Raw genomic sequence first — 10,508 nt, 5'->3', positions numbered from 1 at the left:
GGGTCTCCCGCCCATAAGCACCAAGCAACGCAGGCCGACGCAGCTCGCACGGACCTCCGGCAAAGACCGGGAATGACGTCAAGGTTGTGCTTTTTCTCACATCTTCTGAAAGTGTGAGAAGTGACGGGATTAACAGGGATGATTCCGATGCTGCAAGAACCCTTCCTGTTCACAGGGAGCCACGGCGAGGGTGTAGCTAAACCCAGCGGGCTAGTCTATCATTATTTTAGGCCAGTAAGATATCTACATTAAGCCCAAACTCCAAACCTTTCCTTTGCCCCACAGACGCTACGGCGGGAGCGCCACAGGCAGGACTCGAGCGCTGGTACTGGTTCAGAGGGTTTTCTTCCTGTGGCTACGCTCATACCCTGAGCTGCCACGTGCTACCGCGTTCAGCTGCACCGACCCACCAACCCGAGCTGCCGCTTCCCCGCTGCCACCCCGAACGTACCCGGCCCAACTTCCCAAGCATGCGAGATCTGTGCCACTGTCACGCAGTCCGTGATGGACAGGCTGTGCTAGGACCTGCGCTCTGTCTTCCTTTAAGTCTTCCTCCAATTATGCCAGCTGATCGCTATGTTCATTGGAACTAAGGTGCATCGATGCATATTATTAGCGATACTATGGTTTCTCTCTCCAAAACTAACTGCTGGGGCTTCAAACATCCTGCTCAGCCACACCACGCCACGTTTCACGTCAATCGAACCACACAGACTTTTTGACTTTGTCTAGAACTTTTATTTCAAGGAGTAGAATTGTTCTGAGTATATTCACAAGAATAAATATAAAATTCCTCTTCAGAGTAAGAAGATGAGTTTTTATAAAAATATATCTCTATCCCACAGAACCACTTAGGTGGGGTTCTCATTAGGAAACATTATTTAATAAAAAAATAAAACACTGAAAATAAAATGCTTGACCTATACTGATTGGATCACCAAACAATTGAAATTTTTAACAGGATATAAATATTGTAAATATTGTTAATAAAAATAACATTTAAATAGATGGGAAGCCACTGAGTCCATCCAGACAAACAGAACACTGTAGGAAGCCGCTGTTTCGTCTACAGGGCGCCAACTTCCTTGTATTCGTTGGCGTTCGTTCGTCTCTTCTTGCTTCGGTACCTGGAAGTAGAGAAGGGAAGTGTGAGTTCTGGAAAGCCAGCTGTTCCAAATGGCTTTTTAGGGAGTGAATTGGGGGGGGGGTGGGGAAGGGAGAAAAAGAACACTGTATGACCTCCTCATGTTGCCTTTAACTCTCTAGCAGCTAGGCTCTGTCTGTGCTCATTTCCAGGTCTGAGATAACTTGCATGCCGAGTCTCCTTCCTCAACTCTTCACTGAGGATTTCACTTCTGCATTAAAGTCTTGCTGCTGGTACTAGGTTTGTTTTTGAAAAATCCTGCGGGATCCTTCCCTGCAATAGGGCTGAGTACCCTAACCATCTAGGCCACGCTCTGCTTGAGATGACGCACCATCGAGTCTTCAGGTAGGGAAGAGCAATTACAGTGGTTATCACCTAGCTATCAGATCTGCAAAGCCGAGCTCTCCCTCGGCGGGTTGTTCCGCCTTCTCGGCTCTCTGACAGCTGCTTACGAGTAGCTGTTAGCCTGAAGAACGATTCCTGCTGCTTGTGGGTCCGTCAATGGAGAAGACTGCCGTCCTTCATGGCAAAGCTGATAAGGCAGTGCTCCCGATATCACAGTCACCACAATAACACGGTCAATAAACTAATTGGCTAGCATTAATCCAGCTGCTCTCCAGTTCCTGATGACTGGGGAAACGGCATTACCAAGAAAAGGAACTCGAACTTTCCTGTTCCCTCTCCGCTCTGTCCTTTACCCCAACACGCCCTCTAAGACAGACGTGAACTAAGCTACACAGTCGAGAGGCAGCTGAGGGTACTGCTGCCCAGCCTGCGATTCGGGCTATGCTACGTAGTCAGCATACCGCCTTTTTGGAACACATTGCTAAGCGCAGGCTAGCGGCTCTGCGTATCGAACTATCTGGAGGTACTCAGCAGACATCGTGCTACGCACGCAGCTGACCTGCCTTCCTGAGCCACGAAGAAAATCTTCCTTACCTTCTGCAGATGTAGTAGCTTGCAATAGAGATGGCGGTGAGGAAAAGCAGAACTACGATAACTGTCAGCGCCACATACTCCTTACTGAGGGGCTGTCTGACGAGTTCTGAATGCACACATCGGACTCCAGAGAAGCCTACGTCACACCTGAGGATAAGAGACACAGAATTAGAGACATCGCCATGGGGTTACACTTCAGCACTCCACAAAGCCCACTGGCCTGCTCTTTCCTCAGCGACAAACAACTTGAACTGATGTAACTCAAGCCCATGCCGTCCTAGAAATGGTTGCAAATTCTTCAAATAAACGACTAATACCCTTAAAAATGCCTAGAGGGTCTTTATTTTGTAGGCTGAATCAAAGGAGAGACTTTGCTGCTTTGCCTGAGGTCTGGATCCCGCGCTACTGTAAAAACAGATGAACGGAGAAGCACATCAGAACGAGTGTCCCAAGCTTTAATTGGGTCGGTGACTAATTTCAGGTGTCTAAACCTCTCGCCCAGGTCTCACTAGGACGAGCCCACGTGCTTCACACTCGCTTCAAGGCAGCTGAGGTGCATTCTAGATACACTGCTCCTTTTTAAGTTCTGCGAGCACTTAAATGCTTTGCTGGACTGGCGTCCCAGCTAAGCGTCAATCGCAGCGAGACCAAAGGCCACGCGCGGCTCATCTCAGAGCTCACCTCAGGGAGGTGCGCAGGATGCATTGCGTCCCGTCCATACCTGCAATAGTGCTCATCCAAGTCCACTATGTACACACACTGGCCGTGGAAGCAGTAGTCCTTCATTTCAGGCTTACATCTCGTTATCCCAACTTGAGCCACGCGTGGGCTGTTCTCTGTCTGGACTGCAAGGAGATTTGGTTAGCATCTCGTCAACCTTATTTCCCCTTCGTACTTCCCAAACAACATACAAGCACCGCTAATAGTCTCGCTGGCAAGAGACCTTCAGTGCGGTAAGGCATTCAAGCAGGAGAGCCTTCTGAATGGGGAGAGGATTTTCCCAGGCCAGAGTTACACTGACACTTCCTTCAGGAGTTCCACATAAACTATTTCTGCTCTTACAGCAGAGTTCTCACCTAAGACAGAGCTCTTCTGCTGGAAGAAGCAATATTAAATGAAACGCAGGCTAAATAAAGGAAATGCGGGCTAAAAAATGGTTCTTGTTCAACAAGTACACTCACTTAGTGCTGTTGTGCAGTTGTCCATTTCACCGGGCCCACACAATGGGATGACAGTTGTGCCCAGGACTGCTTGCAATAGGTAACCTACAAGAAAATAAAAACAAGAGTCAAAACTAGATGCTTTTCAAGTACAGTTAGGTATTTCAGCTGGTGTACTCATTAAATTAATACAAGAGGAACAGAAGCTTTTTATCTTGGCAAGAAAAAACTAGTGTTGTAAGCTGAAAAAATGTGGCTCAGATCTGCTGCCTACATTATATACGGCAGCCCAAAGAAACATCTCTGAAATACAAACTTCCAATGTAGAACAGAGATCGACCAGAAACTCGGTGTCTGCGACCACCTCTCACCACACTCTGAGTGAAACTGGGCAGGAACACGCTTGCAGAGGTTACACGGGAGAGGGAGAAATCAGTCCAGCTCCATTACGTTAGGTTTCTGAACAGTCTGGCACGGCGCTCGTGCCAGGGACGCGGCCAGGGTTCCGCAATTAGGCACGACAATCCAGCATTCATCGCAGGAGGATTCTTCTGGTGATCAAAATAAGACGTCCTTGAGTCACAGCAGTCCGCGGGGAAAGGATTCCCTAGGACTCAGCAAGCCAGTGTGGCTGGTGACTCAGTACAGCAGGTCAGCGCCGAGCCAGGCTCAGCAGCCCACCGCTGCCTTCAGGGTCCGCATATTGCCCGAGGTAGGCTTAACACAAAGGCTGCTCTTGAGCAGCAGAGAGCTTCCTCAGACCTCTCCTTGCTGTAGCCGGCCTAAGGCTGGACAGTTCCTGCACTAACGCCCGCTCGTGTTGCACTATTTCACTCAAAAGCCCACTCGCAAAGACAGCTACTGCGAGATACCAAACCCTCTTTGTGCGGTCACTGGGCTGCAGAGGTTACCGACCACTTTATGGATCCTGGGCCAGCGTTACTCATCTCAGCAGAACCCCAGAAGAAAGCAGGTATGTTTCTGTCCTCCCTCCACACTAAAGCAAACCGCAGCTCGGCAGGTCTGACGCGGGTACCAGCACAACAGCAGACTGCACCAGGCAGGCTGAGGAGTTCGGCGCCTGGAGCGGCGGCTGCATTTCCTTGGGGAGCCAGGGCCCTCCTTCACTTCTCTCAGAGATTCAGCTTATAAAGCATTTGGACATCTTTCGGGCTGTACAGTGCGGCACGGGCACAGCTTTCAGGTGTTCTACTAGTTAAATGAACATTTCCAAAGAGGATTTGAAGTCCAACACAAGTACTTGTAGCTTCGTGGCTAGCCCACGACGAATAGTCAATGTTTCCCCAGCTGGCCATAAAATCCACTTGGCTAACACTCCTGCTGTGGTCACAAACTAACCTGCTCATGAACTGCTTAGTCATCAGCCCCATTCCACAGAAGTCTGTAATTTGTGTCTTTGGGCTGTTTGCCTCTATTAACTTGTCAGGTCATGCATGTCTAATGGAGGGAGTGTGCCTTCCTAATTTCTTGATCACTCTAATTCGACTCCAGTTATTAGAAAGTTTCATTACATCCCAGTATTAAATCTAGCAGTGATTTATGGATTTCCTGCAGCTCATCTATTTTGGGGTGATTACTAGGCTTCCTTTAAGCTTTATTCCAGCTAGATACAAGAACAGCAAGAACGTCCATCTTAGAGAGACAGCAGGTTTTGTGCATATGTGTTTCTTTAAAAACACCATTCCCTCCCCTTACCTCCCTCTCCACCGCATTCCTTGCGAAGCTAATAAGCCAGGCTTCCGCCAAGCTTTAGAAGGAAAGACAAGGACTAGGTCTGCCCAAGCAAGAGCCCCGGTAATAGACCAATGATGCCGGCATCTTGACTCGTACAGGAGCTGGAGACATCTGCGCCTGCTAGCGTGACTCAACATGACCTGCCTTTCACTCCAACGAGGCAGGACCAGCAAGTTTACTTTCAGGGTGGGATTTATTTTTTAAAACAGTACTGCACTCACTATAGATTTCATCAGTAGAAGCAGTTTAACGCTTCTCTAAGGCCACAACAGAAAGTTAAAGTGTGTGAAGGATGAGGCCATCAGCCGACAGACGGTGGCACCTCAGTTACTGCTGGAACGGCAGCCTTTGGGACTGGTGTCCCAAACGACGCTGGGAAAAGAAGATTTACCGGGTCAGTGCTCCTTTGCGGGAACCAGAGGGACATTTCAGGAGCGCTCCCTGGACTAAGCTGCTCCCTTGGCTCTGTCCCATGAAGCGTACACCACGTCACTGCAAGAAGGGATGCTGAAATCCTATGACTAGCGAGAGTTAGTGACCTGAGGCTCCCTCCTGTCCCCACGTTCCGCTGCTCTCACCTCTGTATGACGTGCTATGGCAAGACCTGGTCGGGGGGGGGCCACACGACAGTAAGGAACATCAGTCAAGGCAAGATATGCTAGAGGTACTCGAGACATCTACTTCTACTGTACTCGGTTAAGTAGAGGGATTAAGCCAGCTGACCATCTCTCTTAGCCTACATATTTCTGCTTCAGCTTGCACACTTCCTCGATCTGAGCATAACCTGAGCAGTTGCTTTTTCATCTGAAGTTCCCAGTTGGAGAGTTACCAGAACCTGGCTTTCGCATTTGAGAAATTCAAACCTAGGTACATACAAGAGACAGGCCAGCTGTTCTTCGGCTCCAGGAGGAAGCACTGCTTTACAGCTAGAGGAAAGGCCAAAACTCAGACACCTGTGAGGGACAAATGAAATACACCTCCTCCTGCCCCAACACCCAGCAAAGGCTGATAGCCACCTCCTCCTGACTGCAGGCACACCGGCCAGAAAGGCTGGAATGCAGGCACGGATATTTGCTGACACCCAGCGGTATTTTCTGCGTTGGGGCAAAGTTCGTCCTGCTCTGCACTGTTATATTTTGCCCCTTCCCCCATGCACATATTTCTCCTCTGACATCAATGGGAGGGGGATCCTGCGGGAGGATAAGGGATCCACACGCCGCAAAGGCAAAGGAGAGCCTTTCCCAGAATAATTATCAGATGATGTATGCCAAATATAGGACCTGGGAGAGGTAGTTAATATTTTTATTCCTTCACCGTTCACTAAGCAAATACTGTACAGGGTACAAGATAACAGCAATGAGACGGTGGATATTCACGTGTGCCTCGCAGGAACGCGAGCGCAGCACATAGCCACAGCGCCAGCATGCGCACACAATACCAACAGGTATTGCGGGTGTTCCTGTAAGAGTAACGCTGACAGCGCTGGCCGTCGCTGGAACAGGAATAATGCTGCTCTTTACTCGTCCTTCCACAAAGAATTAAAGGGAAACGAGGAACAGAGACTGGCTGCCTTCGCTCCCTGCACCCTTCCTCAGAGATGACAGGCAAGGACTAATTACCCGTTCATCCGCTGAAAGCCAGCTATCGGTTCCAGTTACGGGATGAGCGCTAGGAATGAAGGACACACATACAGGATACGCGTAACTGAGAACTAGCCTCTTTGCAAGATTTACACCTATTTTAAAGAGGAACCGTCAGGTTCCTGAGAGGTCAATCATCATCTGAGTTGGCGTTGCCTGTCACCAAGATCACTAGTCTGGCACTAGTTCATCTGAAGAAGACCCCATGACGCTACTTCACATTTGGCATCTCTGCGGTCTCTCTGCCGCAGCGGTAGCGCCTACCCTTTTCACGTGGGTTGCACTTTCAAAGCAACGGCAAGCGCGGGGGTGTCCGAGTGACACGCACCTGGAGGATCTCAGCCCATTTTAACTCTAGAGACAGATCAAAGTGGATCCCCGTCAGCTGGTTTTGGACACCCAGAGCATGTCTGACTGCCTAAGGCCTTCTCTGCGCAGACTAGCCGGGAAACATGAAGTTAGCCAGTCTGTCCTACCAGCTTTGTGAGCATCACTACCACCACCGTTTAACTCCAGCGCGTCGCCTTCCGTAGCCCTCTGCTGCTAGCCTCCCTAGCTAGCCACAGAAGTTTGCAGGCCATCTCAGACAAAGCAAGCGCCTCTGGCAATAAAGGCTAGGCGGGTGGTTGCGTTTTAGATGAGGATCACAGAAACGCACAGTTAGCCAGAAAGCCTTGCAAACAGCTTGCTCTTGAGTCAAGACTTGGCTGCGCAACTATACCCCTTGCTCGCATCAACCACAGCATGTCTAGAGTTCAGGTTATCCACGCAGGCTGAGCATGTTTCCTGGGAAAGGGGAAGAGGTCATTTGAGATAATTTTGATTACCTCAGACAGAGCACACCGCCCTATCCCTGCACTCAGGATATATCATCCAGTTTCTTCTTGCTGTTTCGGGGAGAACGTACCTGGCGCCTAGCTGCCTGGCCGTGCCCGTCTAGGCGGGTGCCCAACACTCCTCTTCCTGAGATGAGACACACAAGACGCACAGCTCGCTCTTCTCACCCGTGGGAAAGGAGGAGCTGCCATCCCTTTCCACCCCTCATTCCCCTGCGGTCTGCGTACGTTTGGCCTCTTGTCTGAACGGCGGCACCACATGTGATGCTACCGAGAGAAAGAGACTCAAATAAGTTACCCTTAGGGCAATGGGACAGAAGTGCCTATGCACATTTCTGGGAAGTAGCGTTCAGATTTCCCCATCTCACGTTTCGTGCCCATGACTTCAGGACTGCCGACTCAACGTCACGGATGCCCGGGGCCAGGCCGGAGCAGCTCTAAGGCAGCCCTGGAAGCACCAGCCTGCGTGGGAACGCTGTCGCTCCAAAACTGCTGCAGGCCCGCGTGATCACTTTCAATACTGTGCCAGGACTTACTCGTAAGCAGACATACTGCAGATAACTACGTATTATGTGTGCCCAGTGATCTCAGCATTGCTTCCATCCCTGTGGAGAGCTCCATGCCAGTGATCTTATCCACGTGCTACCCCTGGCCTGGACCACTCTGCCTTCCACCGCATGCCTGGGGGCAGAGATCCCTACGCCACAGAAGCAGCAGAAATCCATTATTGCTTCTAGCCAGACACATCAGCCGCTGACATTTTCCACATCTCCAGACTCAGGGACCTTTACGTTCGCCCCACTTGACCATGGCGAGACAAACGTGACACAGGAAAACTAAGGTCAGCCGCTCCTGAAACCATCCAGTGAGCCTGGAGATCCGAGGCCTGTCTTCCCAGTGAGAGACCGCAAGGAGACCAGTGCCAAGGCTCCCGCAGGAACTCACAGAAAAGGCAGGGCCTGGGCTTGGCTCCATCCCCGCCACATCACCGTGTGGCCGGCACGGCACCGTGGCTCCTCAGGGCTGGGCGATGGCTCTGTCCCACCACCGCCTTCTGCTGTGCCAAGCCCTCGATAGCCAGGATACGAAGCTGGCTATGACTGTCACTTCAGTTAGGCTTAAGCCATTCTACAGGGAACCCCAGGCGTAATGCCAGCTACAGTCTTCCCAGCTTCTGCCAGCAGCACCGAGTTCTGCTTACGCTACTGACCTGGGAGGTAAAGGCAGTAAAGTGCTCCTACCACTCGTTATGATGCCATCTAGCTATGACTAATCCATCCCTTACTATTAGATTTTGTGCCTGCCCCGGAAATAAATAAATCCATATACAAATCCATGAAGACATACCAGTTCCTTCCAGTGCCAGTTTTGTGCAAAGCACGGCTGAGTCACAGACTACAAGATGTTTAGCCTGCTGTCAGATGCTGTGCAGCAGCTGCTCCGTAAGCTATTATGGAAATACCTGGCCAAGATGACAGACACAAACTCAAGCTGCGGTGGGCTTAGCAGATTAGGGAACACCCGCCCCAAAAGAAAAGTTTCAGGAACTGAGCTTCCCATCGACTGCGACCCCGAGCCCAACACCACGACAGCGAGAACGTGTTTCGTCATTAAAGCACCGTGCGAACGCACCGGGTCTCGGTCCTGCCTCAACCTTTTCCTGCCCACACAGCTCGAGACACCTCACAGGGTCAGCTCTCAGCAGGCGCTGCCTGTCACTGCCAGTGCCCAGCGGAGGTGTGCGGCAAGGATCAGTTGTTGCTTCACAGTGCGCCCAGGCTCCAGGACTCTCTCTGCTCTAAGGATACACATGTTCACTTTGGACTTTCAGGTAGCTTGTGTCACACAGTACAGAAACACGCTCCCAGCGAGGAGGTGGAGGTGTGTCAAGCAGAGGGAGGCCACAACCTGTTTTGTTACCATAAGGAAGTCTCTGCTGCCGTGGGGATTCACCTGCTGAGCTCACCCAGAGCACAGCCTGGGTGAAGGCAGCAGCAGCAGCCTACAAACAACACAGGGCAAGGTCAAAGAGAACAGATCACATGGCCTTTTTTGGGGGACACAGTTTAGCAGTGAACTTGACAGCGTTAGGTTTACAGTTGGACTCAATGATCTTAAAGGTCCTTTCCCAACCTTAACGATCCTACGATTCTATGCCTTGAGCAGACTGCGCTGCGAGCAAAGCTGGGGAAAAGGGGAATACATTCACCTTCACTCAGTCACACGGCACACCTGGGCATCGCACAAACAACGAAACACCCCAGAACAGCACACCACAGAGTAAGATCTGCGTGTTCCACTCCTCAACTCGTACAGCCACCCAGGTACACCCAACCCTGCCCTGTGACTTCATCTCCGAGAAGAAACACGTCGACTTCACCTGAAGGTAAGCCCAGCTTTACCTTTTACCAGAAATTTTCCATTACGGAAAGCATGCCCCAGACCAGTGACCCGGCGCCCTCCCGGCCCCGGCAGTCCCGCCCGGGGAGCAGAGGAGCCGCCGGCCCGTCGGAGCAGGGCGCAGCGGCTCACCACGGCCCCGGCCCCGACCCCGACCCGCGGGGGCCCGGCGGCGGCACTCACCGAGGAAAAGCAGCAGGCTGCGGGCTCGCAGACAGCCGGCGTCCATGGCCCTCGCGTCCCCGGAGAGAAGAAGAGAAGGAAAGTGAGGAGGCGGCGGCAGCCGGCTGCGGCGGAGCGGCGGCGCTGCGGGAGCGGTGTGGGTGCCGGCCGCGCCGCCCCGGCCCTTTATGGCTCGGCGGGAGAGGCGGGGCAGCGCTCGCCGGTGATGAAACCGCGGCTGGGCTCGGGGCAGGTGCCCGGCCCCGGCCTCCTCGCTTCCTGCCCCGCCGCCCCCGGGTGGGCTGTGCCCCCGCCGTGCCGTGCCGTGCCGTGCCGTGCCGGCCCCTGCGCCCATGGGGCGCTGCCCCAGCGGCGGGCAGGAGGGCGCACCGCGGCGCTTCGGGAGGCAGGGGAGGGCAGGTCCGGCCCCACACGTTCCTGCCTCAGCCCTCCCCAGGTTCCTGATTTGAGC

The 10,508-nt window shown here is 52.3% G+C and overlaps 1 protein-coding gene across 1 annotated transcript; it reads right to left on the bottom strand.

The window, feature by feature from the left end:
- Positions 1-723: 723 nt before the first annotated feature.
- Positions 724-10,322, bottom strand: EREG (epiregulin). Its single transcript, XM_054824145.1, has 5 exons — positions 10,058-10,322; positions 3,265-3,348; positions 2,805-2,928; positions 2,084-2,230; positions 724-1,127 (listed from the first exon to the last, which is right to left on the bottom strand). The coding sequence occupies exons 1-5, from the start codon at positions 10,101-10,103 to the stop codon at positions 1,067-1,069; spliced, it is 462 nt and encodes a 153-aa protein (XP_054680120.1). The 5' UTR covers positions 10,104-10,322; the 3' UTR covers positions 724-1,066.
- Between the last annotated feature and the right edge of the window lie 186 nt (positions 10,323-10,508).

Source organism: Grus americana, chromosome 4 (assembly GCF_028858705.1).
Source record: "Grus americana isolate bGruAme1 chromosome 4, bGruAme1.mat, whole genome shotgun sequence".
Classification (NCBI taxonomy): Eukaryota; Metazoa; Chordata; class Aves; order Gruiformes; family Gruidae; genus Grus; species Grus americana.
Note: the sequence above shows the minus strand (reverse complement) of the source record. Positions and strands in the feature narration are given on the sequence as shown.